Source organism: Hyla sarda, chromosome 5 (genome assembly GCF_029499605.1).
Source record: "Hyla sarda isolate aHylSar1 chromosome 5, aHylSar1.hap1, whole genome shotgun sequence".
Taxonomy (NCBI): Eukaryota; Metazoa; Chordata; class Amphibia; order Anura; family Hylidae; genus Hyla; species Hyla sarda.
Window position 1 is genome coordinate 353,170,289 of NC_079193.1, and position 26,035 is coordinate 353,196,323.

A 26,035-nucleotide genomic window follows, 5' to 3' on the forward strand; every position below is an offset into this window, starting at 1 on the left:
GTGTAAGTAGACAGCAGCGGCGTAAAGAGGTAATCAGCCAGATGAGAATACCCATTTTATATATATATATATATATATATATATATATATATATATATATATATATATATATATTATTTATAGTGGCTGAAGATTCATGTTTCTGTTACAGAGCTTCTTATGCCCCGCGTAGACATATGGTATCTCCCATAAGATAAGTGAGCTCACCCCTCACATAAATATTTTATTATTTCTTTTACAGATATCATGTTACAATGGTCTAGAGACAAAAGCAAAAACGCTCCATAGTGGAGTATCACTGATACAATGGTGAGCCAGGGGTGGGGGAGGGGTGAGTAGCCGCTTACCGCTACTGGTTGTGTGCCTGCATGCACAATAGATAGGTTCTTGGATTGCACGATGTCCCGTCTGCAGCCTTCCTGATACGTAGAGTAGATTTGAATAAAGGCTTCAAGGATGCACAGGATGACACTTAGCGCTGACATAAAAGGAACAGGAGTCGCAGTACTTCAAATAGATGACTTTATTCTTACCAAGATGCAACGGGTTTCACTGTGCATGCGCAGCTTCTTCAGGCATCTTTAAGAATGCCTCAAGAAGCTGCGCATGCGCAGGGAAATGCGTTGCAACTTAGTCAGAATAAAGTCATCCATCTGAAGTACTGCGACTCCAGTTCTTTCCATCTTGGTCAGCGCCAAGTGACATCCTGTGCATCCTTGAAGCTTTTACTCAGATCTATGTTACAATGGTGGGCACACAAAATATTGACACCGTGGGTCCAATTTGGACATTTACTGTATATACAATGTGAGGGGTGGACTCACTTATGGGAGATACTGTATATATAATGAGAGGGGTGGACTCACTTATGGGAGATACTGTATATAATGTGAGGGGTGGACTCACTTATTGGATATACTGTATATATAATGTGAGGGGTGGACTCACTTATGGGAGATACTGTATATATAATGTGAGGGGTGGACTCACTTATGGGATATACTGTATATATAATGTGAGGGGTGGACTCACTTATGGGAGATACTGTATATATAATGTGAGGGGTGGACTCCCTTATGGGAGATACTGTATATATAATGTGAGGGGTGGACTCACTTATGGGAGATACTGTATATATAATGTGAGGGGTGGACTCCCTTATGGGAGATACTGTATATATAATGTGAGGGGTGGAGTCACTTATGGGAGATACTGTATATATAATGTGAGGGGTGGACTCACTTATGGGATATACTGTATATATAATGTGAGGGGTGGACTCACTTATGGGAGATACTGTATATATAATGTGAGGGGTGGACTCCCTTATGGGAGATCCTGTATATATAATGTGAGGGGTGGACTCCCTTATGGGAGATCCTGTATATATAATGTGAGGGGTGGAGTCACTTATGGTAGATACTGTATATATAATGTGATGGGTGGACTCACTTATGGGAGATACTGTATATATAACGTGAGGGGTGGACTCTCTTATGGGATATACTGTATATATAATGTGAGGGGTGGACTCACTTATGGGAGATACTGTATATATAATGTGAGGGGTGGACTCCCTTATGGGAGATCCTGTATATATAATGTGAGGGGTGGACTCCCTTATGGGAGATCCTGTATATATAATGTGAGGGGTGGAGTCACTTATGGTAGATACTGTATATATAATGTGATGGGTGGACTCACTTATGGGAGATACTGTATATATAACGTGAGGGGTGGACTCACTTATGGGAGATACTGTATATAATGTGAGGGGTGGACTCCCTTATGGGAGATACTGTTAAATTAACTTTCGCAGCCCTCATTCTTCTTCCAGGTCAAGTGGGGTCTATGCCCTTCACATCCCTGTCTTGTAATGGAACAACTTAAAAGAGGTATACATTTTTTCCTTTAAGAGAACCAACCCGAAACAGAATGAACCCTTTAAGCCATGAAATGTACAATCGGCATGCATTAAACATAAGCAGAACAATTGACTCAAGATTAGATTCAGTAGGTGCTCATTTAAAATACCTCGATAATTCAATAATTCAACGTGATTATCCTATACATGCCGGCGACAGGAGCACAGCGATACATTGTTTCCTTCGCCTTTGTGCCGGGGTTATAAAGAGCTCGGTGTAACATTTACATTCTGATCACTGGTAGAACTCTGTGATAATGTCTAACAGATGTGAATAGGGCATTGAGGGAGAAAAAAAAGGAAACTTGATGTATTTAATAGGGGAGGAATTTGATAGGTGCCGTGTGAAAAAGTGGCTGCCATTGTGATGGCTGGGCCTTTGTTGAGCCGTGGTAGTTACGCACAGTGAAGTCCCAGCAAATGATCCCGTATGTGCGGCTGAAACACATGGCAGGAGAACATAATAACAGGCAGAGAGCATTGAGCCACACTCTTCCAGGCAGCCATAAATCACAGACTTAATGACACGCTGCACTTTCCATCTCGTTGGCTCGATGACGTCTTTTAGATACATTCTTCTACCGTCGTGGAAGCTCGAGATTCTTTTTTTTTTCTTCGAGGGGATGGATTAAATCGGCAGTCTACCGCTTTTATATTACGGAGAACTTTCGGTCGAGGCTGTAATAAAAAAAAGAAAGAAAAAGTTGTGTTAGGCTCGTTCTTCTGGAAAGTTGAAGCGATTTTATAGTAAGAGTTCAATGGGCTGGAAACAGATGTTCCCAAAATCAGGCAGGTCTGATATGGACCCTAACTAGAGTGCAACTAATGGGACCCCAGATCGACAGCTTAAATATAAAAAGCCTATAAGGTCTCCTACAATGCAAAGGGGTTGTCTATGTGTATGGATGTCATGGATGGGATGACCTACTCAGGAAACCAGAGAGGAGAACTGCTTTAAAGAGATGCCCCCCAATCTGGACTCATTGCAGCCATGTACTAAATTCTATACATAGTCCCTCAACTTACAATGGCCTCAGGTTACAATATTTTTGGTCTTTTCCGGACAATTGTAACTCGAAACCATACTCAACATCAAATGTTACAGACAGTCCAGATCTGTGAAACATGTCAATGGCTGGAAGTACTGACTAGAGATGAGCGAACTTACAGTAAATTCGATTCGTCACGAACTTCTCGGCTCGGCAGTTGATGACTTTTCCTGCATAAATGTGTTCAGCTTTCAGGTGCTCCGGTGGGCTGGAAAAGGTGGATACAGTCCTAGGAAAGAGTCTCCTAGGACTGTATCCACCTTTTCCAGCTCACGGGAGCACCTGAAAGCTGAACTAATTTATGCAGGAAAAGGCATCAACTGCCGAGCCGAGAAGTTCGTGACGAATCGAATTTACTGTAAGTTTGCTCATCTCTAGTACTGACCAATCAGAATAGGCATTTCAATGGTAAAACCTCTGTATTACTGAAGTGCATGCACTGACTGGTGTCTGGTAGCGCCCCCTACAGTACAGGGAGGTATTACATGTTCTGTACTCCTCTTTACCTGTGCCAGGGTTAGCTCCTTTGGACACCAAGTGAGGGCGGCTCCATGTTACTTTTTTAGACCACTGTGTGTACTGTAGAGGACCCTGAAGAAGCTCCTGTCCTCTACATAGACAGTGATTACAGCTCCGAACAGATCTTTCTTACTTTTATATGTAAGGACTTGCTTTATTTGTATTAGGGTGCATTCACACCACGTTTTTGCAATACAGTTCCCGTTTCAGGTTTTTGATGAAAAACTGATTCCTCAAAACCGGACTAAACTGTATCAAAACGTGTGTACAAATTTTTACCCGTATATAGTTAAAAACAGTATACAGTTTAAATAATGATGTCCGGTTGCATCCGTTTTTTAAGAAAAAAAACATATACGTTTTGAACTTTTCACTCCATTATGAATAAAGATTCACTTGTTTGATTGAAATTCCAAGAAAAAAAAACTGTGAAAAGTCAAAAAACGGATGTAACCGTATGCACGTACGGTTCCCATTGACTCCCATGTTAAAAAAAAAACGTTTATGGTTTAATACAGTTTTTCACCCGGACCAAAAACCGTGGTAGACTACGGTTTTGGATACGGGAAAAAAACTGACAAAACCATACAGGATGCAAAACGGACACAACCTGATGCATCTTTTGGCATACGGTTTTCAATGGAGAGTCAATGCATATGGTTTTCAATGGAGAGTCAATGCATACAGTTTTCAATACTGTTCCTTACGGTTTTCCCATTGAAAACGTATACGGGAACTGTATTGCAAAAATGTGGTGTGAATGCACCCTTAGGTATGTACTTATTTTTCTTTATTCCTCACTTTTTCCTTTTTTTAGATTTTTACCAGACACTGGCTTTCTAACTGTTAAGAATATATGCATGCATAGCTAAGTGTTCCTGTGTATGGGGGAATCTAACACTTTTGGCAAGCTTTAGGTTTGTGAAAACCTCTGAGCAGTGCCAAAACTTTCTAGAGCCCCTAATTTTTCTGAAAATATGTGGTGATCCTAGACCACAGAGATCTACTACCATAACAATGCCTGGTCTTGAAATGTTGTCCTTTTTTGTAGCCTTTCAAGACCCCCTTAGACACCAGGGCTGGATATAATTATACCCTTCGCACCACTAGGGCTAGGTTCAGACTAAGACATTTTATAAAGTCATTCCACCGCTAAAATTCCACTTTTGAAAGAATGGTCTTGTGAAAGAATCTGAGTGGAATTCAGTCTGCGCTGGTCACCCTAGAAAAATTTAGGCCGGAGATTCCTCAGTCTGACCCTATCCTTCAACTTCACTATAGCTAAGTAGACTTGGCACCGTGTAGAAGTCCATCACTTTTCCCAAGCTGGAACCGGACATAGAAACAATAGCGGATAAAAAAAAGTATTCAGCATGTAATTTGCAGAGGAGCTATTGACATGAAATTTTCATCAGATGTTGGTAACAACCCAATTAATCCATACATACAAAGAAACCAAAACAAATACTTTCAGAAATTAAATTATGTGTAATAAAGTGAAATGGCACTGAAAAAAAAGTATTAAACACAAGTAGAAAGGGAAAGGCAAAATGGCCTGGAAAACCAAGACAACAGCTGAAATGAGTAATTAAAAAGCAATGCAGCCCCTTGTCAGTGCAAATGAATATCAGCTGGTTCAGTCCTAACCGATACAAAAAGGTCTCATTGCCGAGGTGTCACACAAGATGCATCTCATGATGGGGAAAAGCAAAGAGCTGTCTCAGGACCTCCACTACCTAATTGTTGTAAAACATAACAATGGTGTTGGTTACAGGCGAATTTGTAAGATTATGAATGTCCTTTTGAGCACTGTTGGGGCCATAGTACGGAAGTGGAAAGACAATCATTTAACCACAAATTTGCCTCGACCAGGTGCTCCTCACAAGATATCTGACAGAGGAGAGAAAAGAATAATCAGAAGAGTTGTCCGAGAGCCAAGATTTACCATCCACTAAATTAATTTTAAATGTAAAACATAACTTTTATTACTGTGCCTACTTTTAAAAACCCAACATTTGGTCTCTCTGTATTGTGCTTAATAACTTATAAAGCATGTAACTACATGCTACTGATATATGTGAATTGCGGCTGCAGTCTGCAAGTTATTTTGAGAGACCTAACTGTTGTTATTTCAAAATACTATACACATTGGCCCCCCGACGTTTCACCACCAGACGGTAGCTTTTTCAAGGGTTTTTGGGCAAATGGCCAAATGGCCATTTGCCCAAAAACCCTTGAAAAAGCCACCGGCTGGAGGTGAAACGTCGGGGGGCAATGTGTATAGTATTTTAAAATAACAACAGTTAGGTCTTTCAAAATAACTTGCGGACTGCAGCCGCAATTCACATATATCAGTAGCATGTAGTTACATGCTTTATAAGTTATTAAGCACAATCCAGAGAGACCAAATGTTGGGTTTTTAACAGTAGGCACAGTAATAAAAGTTATGTTTTACGTTTAAAATTTATTTAGTGGACGGTAAATTTAGGGTACTAGTGACCACTGATGTGGTCAATTGTAAATAAAGTGTGTAGCAAATTACCCTCCATCCATAGGTCCTTTTGTGATAATGTCCAAGAGCCAAGGACACTTGCTGAGAGATTCAAAAAGACCTGGAATCAGCAGATACTGTTGTATCAAGGCACATACATTGCAAACCTGCGGCAGAAATCTTTGGATATGTTTTGGCTTCCCGCTGCAGATTCCACAATGGGTCTTTTGATGGATCATACCCATGTTGCTCATCATTGGCCAATTTACCGACTATCATCTTCACTTCCATGTAGTAGCCTAAACATTCTTGCCCTTTACTATAGCTGATATCCTCCAGACACTGTAATTCATGCAATTCTGTATTAATGATCCTGGCATCCGCCGCTACATAACCCATATACTCCACAGACCGATTATGTAGGGTCAAATGCTGATTACCCATATTATCACATCTAATTATTAAAACATGTAACAGTGTTAGGATCACCATAGCAACAGGCAATATTGGAGGCAAAAAACACAAAAAGGTAAAAAAAAGAAAAAAAGAAAAAACGGCTTCGCCAAGACGAGTCATTTTCCATTTTTAATGCTCATTTGGGGATATGAAGAGTCTGGCTTATTCTCAGTTCTTCTATCCTCATCATTAAATACCTAAAAATGGTTCAGTCTCGCAATCATTATGGCTTAGGAGAAATGCCATCATAGCCTCATTGGCCTCATAAGATGAAATTATTATATTAAGAGGAGCAGGAAAGATTTTCATGCTGTGACTATAAATCATCGGGAAGGGGAAAAAAAATAGAGTAGTTCAGATTTGCCTCTCTCTCTCGCATAATGACAAGCTTTTCCCCGACACCCACGTAATTATAAGTAAAATCAGTTCGCTGGATGGAGATCAAATTAAAGCTGACAATTAAGACAAAGCATTTTTGCACGTTTTAATTAATTTTACACCGCAGACATCAAGACATCGCGATCTAACGTATCTGACAATGCCTAACAATTAACATGGTACTAAACATGTTAAGGATGTAACCCTCATCCCAAAGCGAGGTGTCTAGTAGAGGCGCACCTCGTGACGGTAACAACTTCAATCAAAGTTCAACAATGACAAAGACTCCACAAGTTGTGCCGAGATACTGTATCGGCAATGGAATAAATCCCTTTATGTGAGTTTTTTTTAGCTTTTTTTTTTAATAGCTGGTCTATCTTACATCCCCTAAATAAGCATTGCGTTGCAGTACCACACACAGCCACACTCATTTAGATGTCACTATTGCTTGATACACTATGATTTCATAGTGCTGACCAACAACTTCAATCAAGGTCTAACTATGACAAAATCGGCCAAGATATGGTGTCAGAAGCTTTTCGATTGATGGTCTAACCTTACACCCTCTAAGTCAGTATTGAGCTTTTGTACCGTACACAGTCACACTCATATGTTCTTTGATAAACAGTGATGGTGCTGATGATCCATGGAGGTCCACCAAAAAAAGACAATCAATTGAAAATTCTTCAAAAACTATTTTGAGAATAGATTTTCGTACAGTAATGCCCATTTTGGATCATGGACAATACATTCTGCATTGATTCCGCTTGCAGCGGCCTCCCATTGATTTCAGTGGGAGTTGCATTGCATGGTTCACACTTCTGCGACGGAACAAGGAATTGGAGGAGGATTAAACAGTGCATGTAAACTTCCTCCAAGCAGTAGCTCTCCTGTCCTTGCCAGCTCTTCCCACCGCTCCTTTTCACACTCCGGACAGCGGGACACTGGGAGCAGCAATCCAGGAGAAGTCAGTACTTACGGCCTGTTCTATGTAATCCACTAGTACAGCCTACAGTCTTAGTACCGTCATAAAGGAGATATCTAATGGGAAAAAAAACATATCCCCTATCTGCAGGTTAGAGGATAAGTTTTAGATCGCGAGGGTCCGTGATCTTCTGTACAGGCCCTCTGCTCTCCACTGGAGCGTCGCCTCACAACTTCCAGCCGAAGCCGGGGCAGCCACCCTCCATATATCTCCATGGGAGAGCCAAAGATAGCCAAACGGAGAGCAGAGGGCCCGTACAGGAGATTGCGGGGGGGGGGGGGGGGGGGTGATCTAAAATTTTAATGACATATTAACATGAAAATAATCACAGATTCTGCCTCATTTCTGCTCCATGACACGGATTCAAGACAAATTCAGCGAGGAAGTTAGGCTCTCCATAGACTCACAATTGCTGTTAAGTGTCAACGAAGTGACAACTATTCTTTCCAACACCCCCATACATAAGCATGCTTGGCTTGGAGGTGCTTATTAGTGTTGCTCACGAATATTCGCAATTCGAATATTATTCGCGAATATCGCATATTCGCGAATTCGCGAATTTCGCGAATATAGCGCTATATATTCGTAATTACGAATATTCGTTTTTTGTTTTTTTTTCTCTTCACAGTACACATCACAGTGATCATCCCTCTCTGCTTCCAGCTTGTGTGGTGTAAAGAAGGCTCTAATACTACTGTGAGAGACTGGTGTGCGGAAATTCGCATATGCGAAAATTAGCATATGCGAATTTTCGCATATGCGAATTTTCGCGAACACTAATTTTGTATGGGCTAATATTCACATGTTAAGTTTCGCATACGCGAATATTTCATATGCGAAAATAAAACGAGAATATAACGAATATGCGAATATTCGCGAATATATGACGAATATTCGTCCATATATTCGCGAATATTCGCGAATTCGAATATGGCCTATGCCGCTCAACACTAGTGCTTATCTGAAACACACCCCTACCCCTTAATTCCCTGGTTGAACTTGATGGACATATGTCTTTTTTCGACCGTACTAACTATGTAACTATATAACTATGTAACATGAAACCCAACAGGCCTGATACATCTTCCCCCAAACATCTACCATCTACACGGAGGATAGATATCTGGCCCCTTTGGTATCAGTGGCTTTGGCATAAATACATATTTTTTCAGATACAGCTAACACATTGATGTAGATATATATATATATATATATATATATATATATATATATATATATTCTGTTTGTCATATGGTTAAAGTTAGGAATGAATTTTTTGTGGTACCTGCCTCCTACCTTTTGCCTTCCTCTGCATGACTGCATCAACACAGTAGTGTTATAGGTTGGACTTGGTGGACCCTTGTCTTTTATCAACCATGTCAACTATATATACAGTGACCCCTCGACCTACGATGGCCCCAACATACGAGAATTTCAACATGCGATGGCCTCTCAGAGGCCATCGCATGTTGAAGGCAGCATCAACATACGATGCTTTTGTATGTCGGGGCCATCGCATAAAAGGCTATCCGGCAGCGCAGACTGCTTCAGCTGCCACTGGATAGCCGTTTACGGTGCCCCATGTCGTCCGCTGACGATCACTTACCTGTCCTCGGGGCTCCGGAGCGTCCTCTTCGGGATCCTCTGCATAGTCGGCGCTCTCCATCAATGTCATCACGTCGCTGCGCACGCAGTCCTGTCATCCAATAGGAGCGGCGTGCGTAGCGACGTGATGGCGGCGACGGAGAGCGAGGATGCCGGGGAAGCAGAGGCCTTGCCAGAGCGTCGGGGACACCCCGGGGACGTGGCGATGGACGGCAAAATCCTGGGCAGCGGTGACGGTGCGGAGCGGCGGGGACAGGTGAGTACAACTTTCTCTAACAGTGGTCTACAACCTGCCGACCTCCAGATGTTGCAAAACTACAACACCCAGCATGCCCGGACAGCCGTTGGCTGTCCGGTCATGCTGAGTGTTGTAGTTTTGGAACATCTGGAGGTCCGCAGGTTGTAGACCACTGTCCTATACTTTACATTGCACGGATCCCTCAACATATGATGGTTTCAACAAACGATGGTCCATTTTCTCTAACAGTGGTCTACAACCTGCCGACCTCCAGATGTTGCAAAACTACAACACCCAGCATGCCCGGACAGCCGTTGGCTGTCCGGTCATGCTGGGTGTTGTAGTTTTGCAACATCTGGAGGTTCGCAGGTTGTATACCACTGTCCTATACTTTACTTTACTGTAGGGGCCACTGCTTGCTAATTCTCTATGTTGCTTACATGGGCACAGTGTTAAAAATGTGATGTTGGCCATGCCTGGTACTGCAGCTCAGTCCAACTTAGGTGAATTTTGCTGATTTGCTAGTGTCACAGGGCTTAAACCCAAACACGATTGATGGACTATCTAAAGCAGTGGTCCCCAACCCAGTACAGTGGTCCCTCAACAGACGATGGTAATTCGTTCCAAACGTCCCATCGTTTGTCGAATCCATGGTATGTTGAGGGATCCATGCAATGTAAAGTATAGGAAGCTGTACTCACCTGTCCCCGCCACTCCGGACCAGGTCCTCACCGCTCCCGATGCTGTCCCAGGGGCTCTCGATGCTGTCCTGCTGCTCCGGTGTCTTCTTCGGGATCCTCCGGCTTCTTCCGCATTTTCTCTGGTGTCCTGGCCTCGCTTTCTGGTGACGTTATTACGCTGCTGCGCCGGCGCGCCGTGTGTAGTGATGTAATAATGACGCCGGAAAGCGAGGTCCGGACACTGGAGAAGATGCAGAAGACACCGGAGGATCGCGAAGTGGACCCGGAGCAGCGGGAATAGGTAGGCGAACCTGCCCGGGATGCTTAAACTGCTATCAGACAGCAGCTTAAGCATTTTGCGCTGTCAGATAGCAGTTAATGCGATGGCCCCGACATATAAAAGCATCGTATGTCGATTTTATCATATGTCGGGGCCATCGCAGGTCGGGGTACTCCATTTGACTGAAACAGGGAAAAATTTGAATGCTGGTCTGTTGGTGGGCCTTGAGGACTGGGTTGGGGACCTCTGATCTATAGGATAGACTATTAGTATTTAAGTTATGGAAAACTGTTTCATGGTATATGTCTGCAGAATGGTATGATGATGTGTATCATAACCTACCCATGTTGGGTCCAATAAGTCAATGGACTGAACACAGTCTATCAGTGACTATATTCAGTCCATTTGTAAGTGTATATTGTCATTTGGTGGAAGTCAAGTCCACCCACTTTTGAGTCTCACAAAATAACAGCATACACTTACAAATGGGTCAAATATAATTACTACTAGACCTCAATGGACCCAGCGCAGGTACGTCATGGTTTACCCATCTGCCACTATGCTGATGTATACCATAAATAAAGGTTCATTTCAGATGTGAACATCTGTGGATTATAATGAGGGTAGTGGTCCCTGATGAATATGTCAAATAGCTGTGTGGCGTTACCCAATGTCCTTTTGTCCCACACAAAGTAGTAAAGTAGTTCCAGCTTACAAAGCCCAGGAATGAGACCTCTAAAGCCAAGGTTCGGTAACCAATTTTACTGAACTCCTTTGGTAATTCCAGAACAGTACACAATCTCTTGAAATACAGCTTTGATAGTACAGCTTAGGAGTCAGAGAATGTAGATTTGGTCACTGTCCCTTTACTTTAAGGGGTACTCCACCCCTTTAAGGGGTACTCCACCCTAGACATCTTATCCCCGGCATCTCAGACATCTGGTGCCCAGAGCGAACTTCGCTCCGTGCCGGATGACTGGCGATGCCGGGCAGAGGATCTTTCGGTCATGGCCGCACCCATAGACTTGCATTGAAAGGGCATGGTCATGACGTCACGAGCGGGGCTCGGCCATGATGTCACGAGCCTCTATCGTTGCACCCGATGTTATAAACAAACGCCGGGTGCAGCAAGGAGATGGCGGGGGTCCTGCTGTTGGGGATCAGACATCTTATCCCCTATCCTTTAGATAGGGGAAAAGATGTCTAGGGGCGGAGTACCTCTTTAATACTTCTTTAGAATATATATTGAAGGAAAAATCTTAGTGCTTTCTTAGCACATGTATGAGAAATATCCTCTGCAGATGAATTGTTGCAGTGTGGACTGGAACTAGACTTTAGGACAGTAACATTTGGGTATATATGGTACTGACTGGAGCTGTCATAGGGCAGATATCCCTATAGGAGGCATAGCCAGTGGAGAGGTACGTTTGTAAAAAGACTCAAAATACAGTGGTCTCTCAATATACGATGGTAATCCGTTCCAAATGGACCATCGTTTGTTGAAACCATCATATGTTGAGGGATCCGTGCAATGTAAAGTATAGGACAGTGGTCTACAACCTGCGGACCTCCAGATGTTGCAAAACTACAACACCCAGCATGCCCGGACAGCCAACGGCTGTCCGGGCATGCTGGGAGTTGTAGTTTTGCAACATCTGGAGGTCCGCAGGTTGAAGACCACTGGTATTGGAGGTTATACTCACGTGTCCCCGCCGCTCCGGACCGTCACCGCTGCCCTGGATGTCACCAGTGTGTCCCCGACTCTCCTGCAAGGCCTCTGCTTCCCTCGGGATCCTCGCTCTCTGTCGTCGCCATGACGTCGCTACGCACGTCGCTCCTATTGGATGACGGTGTGCGCAGCGACGTGATGACGACGATGGAGAGCGACGATGATCCAGGGGATCCTGAAGAGGACGCACCGGAGCTCCGAGGACAGGTAAGTGATCGTCAGCGGACCACACGGGGCACCGTAAATGGCTATCCGGTGGCAGCTGAAGCAGTCTGTGCTGCCGGATAGCCGTTTATGCGATGGCCCCGACATACAAAAGCATCGTATGTTGATGCTGCCTTCAACATGCGATGGCCTCTGAGAGGCCATCATATGTTGAAATGATCGTATGTCGGGGCCATCGTAGGTCGAAGGGTCACTGTAATTAAAAAGTAGTGGGTAGGATGGGGCACGCCACAATGACGTTGTGGGTAAGAGGGGTCCGGCAGCGTTCAGGAGGGGACAGTAGCCTCTCCCACAAATACAGGCATGATAAATCAGCCTTACAACTTAATATCACAATAATCCACCAGTCAGCATCACGTATACCGTCACATATCATTCCACAGGTTGGAAGCATTACAGAGTCACACCTCTTCGGTAAGAGAGAGATCTCATTATACACACGATGTCTAACAATAAGGAGCAGGAGACGATAATGAGTCTCCTCCATTCACTATGAGACGCAAAACTAATGTCTGTGGAAATGTTACTTGTCACCAAAATGTGCAATGTCATTATCAGTGTAGGGCGGAGGTACGGTACCTGCTAAAACCTGACATAAATGCAGAGCGGTTCTATGGATATCAGTTTAAGCATCCTAGTTATATATGATCAGCAGGATATAGATATATATATATATATATATATATATATATATATATATTTGTAAATGTAGTATTTAATAATGTATATTATTATACATGGGGGGCAGTATTATAGTAGTTATATTCTTGTATATAGTAGGCAGTATTATAGTAGTTATATTCTTGTATATAGGAGCAGTATTATAGTAGTTATATTCTTGTATATAGGAGCAGTATTATAGTAGTTATATTCTTGTATATAGGAGCAATATTATAGTAGTTATATTCTTGTATATATGAGCAGTATTATAGTAGTTATATTCTTGTATATAGGGAGCAGTATTATAGTAGTTATATTCCTGTATATAGGAGCAGTATTATAGTAGTTATATTCTTGTATATAGGAGCAGTATTATAGTAGTTATATTCTTGTATATAGGAGGCAGTATTATAGTAGTTATATTCTTGTATATAGGAGGCAGTATTATAGTAGTTATATTCTTGTATATAGGAGCAGTATTATAGTAGTTATATTCTTGTATATAGGTGCGGTATTATAGTAGTTATATTTTTGTATATAGGAGCAGTATTATAATAGTTATATTCTTGTATATAGGAGCAGTATTATAGTAGTTATATTCTTGTACAAAGGAGCAGTATTATAGTAGTTATATTCTTATACATAGGAGCAGTATTATAGTTATATTTTTATACATAGGAGCAGTATTATAGTAGTTATATTCTTGCACATACAGGGTAGTATTATAGCTTTCTATTTCTGTACATAGGAGGCAGTATTATTGTATCGTACCACAGCTTTTTTTAGATTCAGATATAACAAAGAAATTGCTGACTTGAATTGCCTTACAGAAGAAGATAACTCTTAGCCCTATATTTACTTTTTCTTAAAATTTTAGAGAAAAAAACTGTTCTTAAAAGGAGAGCGCTGCCAACTTCCCTCCCGAGAAATGCATCAGAGCAAATGAAAAGAGTTCTTATTCTCAGATTTGTGGTGATGAATAAGTAATTCCTTAACTAAATTATTCTACATGGAGAGGACAGAGCAAAGATTAGGAGTTGGCTTGGGTCATATAAAATATGGCATTTCGCTCAGAGGTCCGTGAGGTTGTAAATCAACAGATTTTATGCTTTCAGTGCCACCGGCAAATTGTAACTTCTCAATTAAGGAGGATTCGCATATATAAAATAAATGGGAAGATTATTTTATGGATTCAGACTCAATCTACCTTTCTAATCAGAGTTACTATGGACAAATTCAATTTCTGAGAAAGATCTCGATACAGAATTTATTACCAAGTCATTGTAAAGGTTCTGCTGTTCATTTGTGCAGGAACAAGAAATATAGAACGGTAGTAAAACCCAATCAGTAGACAGGGCATTTTCTATAGATTAATGCAATTTATTATGTATACCACCTATTGTAAGTAAGTATTACATGGAGACCTGCACGTCAGGCTCTTTGGACTAGTACAGAATAGTGATTCATTACAACAACGCACTATAGACAAAGGGTTCCACAACTAATGCTATACGAGTTCATAGATAGATATGAGATAGATAGATATGATATAGATAGATATGATATAGATAGATACATATGAGATACATAGATACATATGAGATAGATAGATATATAGATAGATAGATATGAGATAGACAGGGCCGTTTGAAGGAATTTGGGGGCCTCAAGCAAAATAGACATGGAGGCCCCCCTCCCTATATTTTTTTTTACTCCCCCCCCCCTCTATGTTTTTTTCCTCTCCCTACCTATGTTCTCAGTTACCTCCTCCGGCTCCTTCCTTGGACCCTGTAGCGTTGCCAAGCTCCTCTACCTCCTGGCTGTCACTCAGTGTACACTTCCTGTCAGTCCGGCCAGGAACAGGAAACTGAATCTCCTGTTCCTGTACCGCGCTGTACCCGGACAGACTGACAAGAGGAGGAGCTCGGCCACGCTACAGGGAAAGGGAGGAACTTGGGAGGTGACCAGGAGTGCTGCAGCCGCCTGAGGCTCTCTATAGAGCGCTGAGGAGGCTGCAGCCTTATAGGAAGCACAACAAGCACCGGGCAAGCTCGGGGCCCCAAGCAATTGCTTGGTTTGCCTGTCCTTTAGCGATGGGCCTGGAGATAGATAAATAGATAGATAGATAGATAGATAGCTAAACAGATACACTCTCACTGCCCCCTTTATTAGGTACACCTTGCTAGTACCTATTTGGATCCTCCTTTGTCTTTATTCTTTGTGGTATACTTTCTACAAGGTGCTGGAAATATTTATCATAGATTTAGTCCCATATGGACATGATGACATCACACAGTTCCCCATATGGACATGATGACATCACACAGTTCCTCTATATGGACATGATGACATCACACAGTTCCCCATATGGACACGATGACATCACACAGTTCCTCTATATGGACATGATGACATCACACAGTTCCTCCATACAGACATGATGACATCACACAGTTCCCCTATATGGACATGATGACATCACACAGTTCCTCCATATGGACATGATGACATCACACAGTTCCTCTACATGGACATGATGACATCACACAGTTCCTCCATATGGACATGATGACATCACACAGTTCCTCCATATGGATATGATGACATCACACAGTTCATCCATATGGACCTGATGACATCACACAGTTCCTCTATATGGACATGCATCCATATGGACATGATGACATCACACAGCTCCTCCATATGGACATGATGACATCACACAGTTCTTCCATATGGACATGATTACATCACACAGTTCCTCCATATGGACATGATGACATCACACAGTTCCCCTATATGGACATGATGACATCACACAGTTCCTCCATATGGACATGATTACATCACACAGTTTCTCTATATGGACATGATGACATCACACAGTTCCCCCATATGGACATGATGACATCACACAGTTCCTCCATATGGACATGATGACATCACACAGTTCCTCCATATGGACATGATGACATCACACAGTTCCTCCATATGGACATGATGACATCACACAGTTCCCCTATATGGACATGATGACATCACACAGTTCCCCCATATGGACATGATGACATCACACAGTTCCTCCCTATGGACATGATGACATCACACAGTTGCTGAAGATTTGTTGGCTGTACATCCATGATGAGAATCTCCGGTTCCACCACATCCCAGCGGTGATCTATTGGATGAGATCTGGTGACTGTGGAGACATTGGAGTCCAGTGACCTCATTGTCCTGTATGAGATGATGTCATGTGACCTCATTGTCCTGTATGAGATGATGTCATGTGACCTCATTGTCCTGTATGACATGATGTCATGTGACCTCATTGTCCTGTATGAGATGATGTCATGTGACATGGGGCATTATCCTGCTGGAAGTATCATCAGAAGATACCTGGGACACTGTGGTCATAAAGGGAAGGACATGGTCAGTAACAATACTCATATAGGCTGTCAGGTTTATACCGGGATCAATTTGTACTAAGGGGCCCAAGTGTACCAGGCAAATGTCCCCCACACCATTACTCCACCACCAGCCTGAACTGCTGATACAAGGCAGGATGGATCCATGCTTTCATGTTGTTTACACCAAATTCTGACTCAATGTCACAGCTGGAATCGAGACTCTTTGGACCAGGCAACGTTCTTCTAGTCTTCCACTCTCCAATTTTGGTTCCTGCATGAATTGTAGCCTCAGTTTTCTGTTCCTTAGCTGACAGGAGTGGCAGTGTAGTCCTTATTAGCTGATATAGCCCATCTGCTTTAAAATTGGCTGTGTACAGAAATGGTGTTCTGCAGACCTTGGTTGTAACCAGTCCTTATTTGAGTAACTGTTGCCAGTCTCTCATCTCAAACCAGTCTGCCCATTCTCTTCTGAAATCAACAAGACATTTTTTTTCCCCCGCTCACTGGATATTTTCTCTTCGGACCATTCTCTGCAAACCCTACAAATCGTTGTGTGTGAAAATCCCTGGAGATCAGCAGTTTCTGCAATACTCAGAGCAGCCCATCTGGCACCAACAACCATGTCAGGTTTAAAGCCACTTAAATCTCCTTTCTTCCCCCATTCTGATTCTCGGATTGAACCTCAGCAAGTTGTCTTGACCAGATCTACATGCCTAAATACATATATTGCTGCCATGTGATTGGCTGATTAGCTATTTGCGTTCACAAGCATATGAACAGGTGTACCTAATAAAGTGGCCAGTATACTGTAAAGAGAAGATAGATAGATGACAACTGCGCTGTGTAATCTTGGCTTTATATAACTTTTCTACAAGTTCCAGTTACACTGTAAATCCTGAGTTATATAGTTACACAATGTCCCCCATATGAGACCCCTCCCTGACCCCCTCCGGATGTAGTTGAAGAACATTTCTGAAAAGGATGAAGCAATAAGATTGAACTTCCCTTATGAATATGAGACTTGGGGATCGACAAATAAGTGACTGGGGCCGAGCGTTCTGCGGTTATTTTATGGCGCTCCCAAGCTGCAGCTGTGCTCCAGAACAATAGAAAAAAAAGCAAAAAAAAAAAACAATAATAAAAATCTGAGGTAATTTAATCAGGCAAATCTCCCCCCTGCATTTTATGTGGGGCCTAAAGACCCTCCTCCTGCGCCGTAACCTCACAAGGGACACGTTGTGTTAATAAAACCAGCCTTAGGGCCATGGTATAAAGATTTTTTTTAAATGAGAACCTTTTAGTGTATTAAATATAGCTTCATAGTTTCATAGCTTTGGAAACACAAATGCCTAAGAGAAATTGTTAAGCACAGAATAAAACACGGAACGCAAAACAGATGTTTTTTAACTTCATCCGTGTTTACCTAACATTATATAATAAAGTTTGACTAGGCTTCACACATTAAAGGGGTATTCCGGCCACATACATCTTATATCGTGATGTCACGTCACACCCCCTCGTAATGTCAAGCCATGCCCCCTCCATTCATGTCTATGGGAGGGGGCGTGACGGCCGTCACGCCCCCTCCCATAGACATGAATGGTGGTGACGTGGCGTGACATCACATCTCCAGTCCCAGAAACAAAAAGGTTTCCAGGTGCTGCACGGGGGGGGTCCTAACGATAGGCCCCTTGCTATCATACATCTGACTACACAGAAGAGAGGAGGACCCATTCTGAAGACCCAAATAGGCCTTAATCATGTTCCCATGTTCTACCATACAGAACATGGTCCGGTGTTTGTTTTTCTTTCTTCCATGGGTCAAGAGCCCACGAGGGAAACAAGTTGGCAAGAAGAATGGAGGGCAGAGATGAAGGTTAACAGTGACATTATGACACAACAACAGCTGATGCTCTGTGTGCTCAGCAGGGACAGCTCTATGAGTTGGATGGAGCTGCTGCAGCAAGTGGTGGTGCAATGATATCAATTTTTAATTTTTTTTTTTTTAAGATTTAAAGAGTACATGTCATCAACAAACACTTTTTACATAATGTAGATAATACCATTCTATGTATATTTGTAATATACATTGGTTAAAAAATGTGTATATTTTTGTCCCTGCAGATATTGCCTGTGTGTCTCTGTGAGGAGTCCAATTACAGGAAGTGAAGGTGGACAAGCAGAGCTCTGTACACTGAGGACAAGCAGGGCTCTGTACACTGAGGACAAGCAGGGCTCTGTACACTGAGGACAAGCGGGGCTCCGTACACTGAGGACAAGCAGGGCTCTGTACACTGAGGACAAGCAGGGCTCTGTACACCGAGGTCAAGCAGGGCTCTGTACACCGAGGACAAGCAGGGCTCTGTACACCGAGGACAAGCAGGGCTCTGTACACCGAGGACAAGCAGGGCTCTGTACACAGAGGACAAGCAGGGCTCTGTACACCGAAGACAAGCAGGGCTCTGTACACCGAGGACAAGCAGGGCTCTGTACACTGAGGACAAGCAGGGATCTGTACACTGAGGACAAGCGGGACTCTGTACACTGAGGACAAGCGGGGCTCTGTACACTGAGGACAAGCGGGGCTTTGTACACTGAGGACAAGCGGGGCTTTGTACACTGAGGACAAGTAGGGCTCTGTACACTGAGGACAAGGGGGGCTCTGTACACCAAGGACAAGCAGGGCTCTGTACACCGAGGTCAAGCAGGGCTCTGTACACCGAGGACAAGCAGGGCTCTGTACACCGAGGACAAGCAGGGCTCTGTACACCGAGGACAAGCAGTACACAGAGGACAAGCAGGGCTCTGTACACTGAGGACAAGCGGGGCTCTATGCAGTGAGGCTCTGTGACATGCTCCCAGATCACACATGAGGACAACCTAGGAGCCTGCTTAGAGCCCTGCTTGTTCACCCCCACTTCCTGTATTTGGACTCCTCACAGAAACACACATGCAATAGCTGCAGACACAGCATTTTTTCACACAAAAATATACATATTTTTTTTAACCAATGTATATTACAAATATACATATAAAAAGTTTTTGTTGATGACAGGTACACTTTAAATCCCCGCAGAGAGGCAGTCACTTCTCTAGCCCATGAAACAAGTTTTTGGGTGGCTCCAGAGATTAGTGCTGCCTCTTCTCTTTATGTTTGGTGTGAGAAGTTTTAAGGAAGCCAGTCTCGGAGTGCATGTCTGTCCAGCTGAATACAGCAGCCTCCACCAACTTTGTGTCTCACCCACTCAATCTCCTTTCCTTACTCAACAAAGGAGGACAGACATCGATGTTTTGATATTATTTACCCTTAAAAGTGTTACTTCGGTGACATTTTTATTTTATTTTTTTATTTACTGGTGCCAGAAAGTTATACAGATTTGTAAATTAGTTCATGTACGGTATAGGAATAGTCAGCTCACCGGGTCCTTCACACGGAAAAACAGCCTCCAACTGTAGCAACAAGAAATATAGAAGCCAGCGGTAAAAGTAACTTCACCTTTATTCTGTCCAAGTTAAAACAGACATGGATCTGTTTTAGGAACAATAGTATTAGGATAAAACTCAGGAAACGCTCGGCATGACACATTTCAGGTCATGTGACCTTTCATCAGATGCATAATGCATCTGATGAAAGGTCACATGACCTGAAACGCGTCATGCTGAGCGTTTCCTGAGTTTTATCCTACTATTTTGTTCCTGAGACAGATCCATGTCGATGTTTTAACATGGACAGAATAAAGGTGAAGTTACTTTTACCGCTGGCTTCTACATTTCTTGTTGCTAGATTTGTAAATGACTTCTTTTTTAAAAACTTAACCCTTCCAGTACTTATCAGCTGCTGTATGCTCCACAGCAAGTTCATTTCTTTTCAAATTTCTTTTCTGTCTGATCACAGTGCTCTCGGCTGACATCTCTGTCTCAGGAACTGTCCAGAACAGGATAGGTTTGCTATGGGAATTTCTCCCTGCTCTGGACAGTTCCTGACATGGACAGAGGTGTCAGCAGAGAACACTGTTGTCAGACTGGAAAGAACCACACAACTTCCTCTGGAAAATATAACAGTTGATAAGTACTGGAAGGATTAAGATTTGTAAATAAAAGAAATTTACAAATCTGTTTAATATTCTGTCACCAGTTGTTTAAAAAAAAAACAATAATTCACCAGAGTACCCCTTTAAGCGGTGATACTAATATTTTAGTGCTGTCTGTTTTAAGCCCCTTAATGGTGCACGGCTATTTCTCATTCTCTAAATTTTAGTGGGAAGGACCAAAGCTGGACTATTTTTATGGATATATGGACATCTTTTTCCTTCCTTTTCTGATCAATTAAAGCACATATACCCGCTCTGCAATGCCATGACATAGTGCTGGAGAAAGGGCACTGGACTGAACAGGTTGGCATTGTGCAGGGGGATAATTTACACAGTACAATACTAAAGATGAGGTTACTGATGTACTTGGTTTACAAGCTGCTATGTGAGCAGAAAAGAATAAACAGCAGCAGTACAGCAAGGAAATGGTTACACTAAGCATTGAGCTGCTACTGATGCTGCTGCTTAGAAGCTTAAAGGAAGGGGGAATTACACCACAGTACTCTGGACATACAGCAGAGGATACACTAGTATTTACACAAGGGACACCTGCTGTGAGCTTTATTGGTGGTGAGACATGTAAAGGAACCATTGGTTTTCCTTATAGAATAGTGTGGATCATTCCAGCAGCACATGCTTTTCAGGCTCTATTGCTTTCTCTCCCGAGCACATGCTAAGCCCCACCCCACTGTGTTTTGTCCTATCTAGCTGTTACTAGAGACAAATGTCCCCTGACAACCGGCAGTGAGCAGTAGATTGCAAAGAAGTGAGACACCCTGTGTCCAGGACTTTATAACTGATTATCTGGGGTAAGAATTCTTGTTTATAAAATGATTTGCCACTATGTTTGGAATTAAATGGAAGTTTTTTTGAATGGCATTGACTGTTTAAGCTTTAAATGAGGGGGGCAGGGGAAGTCCCCTGCTGCGTTGGCTTTCAGAAGATACTGACTCTCTTTACAGAGCCAACCAGAACCCTTCTCCGAACCTACAAGATGCAACAGCTCCAAAACAGCACTGTCTACAGATGGGTGTCTATTTTTTGCTAATAACCCAAATCATGTAGGGCAGCCACCTATGGGTGAGCTATAAGGACATATTTCTCCCTTCTAGATGAAAGCTATTTTGCATATTTTATTCCCCAGGGTGCTCTGCCCTAAAGACTCTCTATTTGTTGGATCTCCATAAGCAGTGGGCACCCTTTTACATTACTTTACAAATTAGAATTTTTTTGGAAAGAAATAAAGTAACAAGAAAAAAATATGAAAAACTGAGATGGAAATATTATTTTCAGAGAATAGTGTTGATGGTTTTCCGGCAGCCCTTACTCATTCATCATGTAGACGCTTCTCTCTGCAATTAAATATCATCTCCAACAATCATTCTATTCAGGAAGCAAAGTTCAGCTAAATGTTTGCTTTGAAATCTCTTCCAGTTCTCCCACTGAATAATCTGGACGTATCCTCTTCAATTACAGCCCGGGCATGAATATGAACATGTGCTTGGCTCAATGGGGTTTCTGGCTTGAATGGAGATGTATTGATACAATGCATTGTAAAAAGTTCATGTCTGTGAATGACGGAAGCCAGTGTTCTGGGGGCAAGCCTTTGCTTGTATTTCTACACCACTGACTACTGTCATCTTAGCACTCAATGCTTTCGCTGCATCAGTTCATACAAACATTTCCCCTGTTTTCTTTATCCTCTTAACCTGGGAAAGTCCCGAAATGATTAATTACATGGAGTGACATCCTGAGAACGAGTCATGTTGGATCCTGATATGACAATTGGTTGTGCCAAGACGTGTGATGGCGGCTGCAAATTCTTTCAGTATCAGTCTCAGAAACTTCATAGAGTACTGCTCCTTTCATCTGGTGCCCAATGGGCTGAAATTTCTGCTAATCCTATGAGATTGGTACCAGTGCCAGATTAGTGTGATATCTCTACATGTCCTGCATGTTAAGAACCTAATGTATCAAGCAGGGACCACAATTGGTCAGTGGCTATTAACACTGGAAAGCGCTATAACCTAACTCAATGTGTGTACATACAGTATTAACCTCTTGTTGACAAATAGGGTATATGTACGTCATAATACCAGGAAGGTTGTATGGAGCAGTCTCAGGAGCTGAGCCTGCTTCATTAACATTGGGTGTCAGCTGACATCTTAATCCTCTAGATGCCGCAGTATATATTGACCACAGCATCTGGATGGCAGTCCCATTTGATGCAATCACAGGGTGCCGAGAAGTTAACACGTTAGCCCGCCACTGCTCCAATAGTGCTATACTAACCTTATTGGGTTGTGCTAGAGGATAGGTACAATTCTAAAAAAGGCGTATAACTTTTATATGTACATGTTCCGCTCAAGGTCCCTGTCTGCGTACTCAAAGGTACTAATGAACAGAGTTCATTAGAGGAGAAAAAAGGGTCGGAATTGAGCGATTACTTTAGGGTATTATGGATTTACAAGGGTAAAAGGGGTTATCCACCCTAAGGTGATTTTAGTACGTACCTGGCAGACAGTAATGGGCATGCTAAGGAAGGATCTGCACTTGTTTTGGGGCTAAGTGGCTATGTTGTGAGATTACCATAACACTGTGGCTAGCTTTTTGTGAACTGGTATTTCCTGTTTGACTTTTCTTTCTATACTCCCTCCCACACATCAGCCACCCCAGCCATTGAAACATAAATGAGCTGCATCCATTGAAAAGACCTGTGATTTTCAATCAGGGTGCCCACAGCTGTTGCATTAGTTGCAGATTGATCTCTCTCCCACCAAGCGATCCCTCCACCCATTGAAGCAGACAGGCTCCCTGTCATCAGCTGACTAGTGAGTCAGGTCTCGGCCGCATTGCAAGCTGGGAAAAATATGAGACAACAGTCATTTTGTATGCTGGTAAAAATAAATATTGGGGTGAAAATCATAGAAGAATTGTAAGAAAACCATCACACACAGGTACAGACACTATATTATGAACTACACTAACTTTACAGCCCCTGTAACATAGTCAAATAAAAAAAATCCCTGGAATACCCCTTTAATATTGTTCTTTATTGCCTCCAAAAGTAATCTAAATTTCTTTGTATATGCAAGAATAAATGGAATTTAGGTCATGTGACCATTCCTTAGACAACATCTGCTAGAAGTTTTTGAGGGAGAAGTTTCCCAGGTTTGGAGCTTTTTCCCAGGTTCCAATAACTGCAAACATAGGCCCGATTCTCTCTATCCCCAGAAGGTTGGAACCAGAGAAGACTAGTCAAGTTTAGTCAAAAGTGCGACCAGTGTGTCTTACTATCTGCAAGGTAACACGAGAGAATGTTTTAGGCCTAGTAAGACACCTGTTTAAGCAAATGCCTTCTACAAGCAAGTAACCAAGCCCTGACTGTAACTAGAAAAAAAAGTTCTAGTTGCAAGAACCCAACCTAAGGCAGATCTGTGCTGGATTGCAGTGGTCACTGCACCATGCAGCATTCAGGAGGTTTCCACCCAAGACTGTCTCTAGTCCATGCTGAGAGGACAATCATCTCAAAAATCCAGCTTTGTTCTCCAAGAAGGAGAATATCAAGTCACAAGAATAGAATAGCTGAGCAAGGGCTCTTCTGCAAACACTTAAGGAGTACCTGTCACCAAATAAAACTTTTAATACAGTGTTCCTTGTGTAATTAGTAGACAGTTTCCCATTCACTTTATGAATGTTTAATGAATGAATGTTTTAAAATTAGCAACATAAATATGTTTAAAATGTGATAGAAAAAAAGACCACTAGGTGGCTCTTTTTCTGTTCCCTGCCACAATTAATATAGTAAGTTTTGTCTTCTCTCGGCCTGGCAGGAGACCAAACTCTGAAAGTGTTTTTCTACACTGAGCTTGATTGACAGCTGCATAGAGCCTCACTGAAAGATGCACAGAGCCTCACTAAAAGATGCATAGAGCCTCACTGAAACATGCAAAGAGCTTCACTAAGAGCTAGAAACAGCCTCACTGAAACATGCACAGAGCCTGAGGTCTTCTATTCATCACAGTGCTGCAATCATGTGAGGGTGGAAATGGTCCCCCTGCAGGCTTCAGTGATGTAATGCCTGCTGGGAGACGCCCACTTTCTCCTGCTGGGAGATTGCACTATGTGAGCAAGAAGAAAGGTATGATACACAGCTTTTTAAAGCTCTGAAATGCTTTTTAAGGGTGGGAGGGGTGTTAGGAATAGTTAGGGAACATAGCCTGAGTTAGTTTAGAAAAGTTTATTTGGTGACAGGTACTTTTTAACTCTTTTTAGACTTACAGCCAGAGTTAATGCTGTATGACATGTTATGGCCAACTTTAGGGTAGGCCCTGCCATAGGAAATTGTGCTGCACAACCATGAGTTATGTCTTCCAGGCAGTACTGTGTGTCTACCCCTTGCTGATTACTGCACATATTTGTTGCTATATAGGATACCTGAACCCCCAGTGATTATGGAGGACGGCCTGTTCCTTGTACAAGGCCTGTATCCAGACTCTAATACAGTTCCTTACAGTGTAGGTATGGGGTACCTTGGGCCCACTAATGGACATTCTATAAGCTGCTACTCATTTTGGGTCCTCCTCAGGCACCCTGGCCCATGGGACTGCTATCCCTTTACACTAGGTCAAATATTACAATTGCCACCATTTGTATTGCTCACGCAGACCATATCATCACGAGAAAACCGACAGAGCTCATGTCACAACCTTGCTCCGTCGATCCTCTTAAAGGTCACTCTGACCTTGTGGACGCGTCTACATGATAGGATTAGAATAAAACAGCTAATAAGTATGTCGCTGTGGAGTCGCACATTAATCACATTGGGCAGTTTTGAATCATTTCGTTTGTAAATGAATACAGCGCTAATATAAAAAACATAATAAGAACAACTCCTCCCTGTCTGGTAAACAAAGCAAGCGAGGCATAAAAGCCGAATAACATAAAGGTCATATACTCCATTCTATTAACTGGGTTAAACACTCCGCTCTTAAGACAGTAGTTACCCTGCATTGTTGCCGTGTCCCACTTTTACCCAATTTAAAGGTCAATGGCTCATTAAATGCTAGTGTCTATGTTAATTTTCATAACCGCTTAATATTTCACCATTTTACACATAAAGCAAATTAATCATTTTAGACAAGTAAAACGCTCCCGGAATTTCCAATTATTATTATTTCTGTGCACTTGGTATTTAGGTTTAATTATTAATAATACATTTATGGCACCATTAAAGGGAAACTCAAGTAGTAATGCAGATAATGATACTTCATTAGGACTTCTTAAAGGGGTACTTCACCCCTAGACATCTTATTCCC

General features: G+C 42.4%; 1 protein-coding gene across 1 annotated transcript in view; it reads right to left on the reverse strand.

Annotated features, from left to right (window-relative positions):
• Positions 1-1,598: 1,598 nt before the first annotated feature.
• SAMD12 (sterile alpha motif domain containing 12) overlaps positions 1,599-26,035 on the reverse strand; it is a 639,318-nt gene continuing 614,881 nt past the window's right edge. The window contains exon 5 of the mRNA XM_056522647.1: positions 1,599-2,602. Within this exon, the coding sequence (XP_056378622.1) occupies positions 2,580-2,602 (23 nt within the window). The 3' untranslated portion in view covers positions 1,599-2,579. The remainder of the gene's footprint in view (positions 2,603-26,035) is intronic.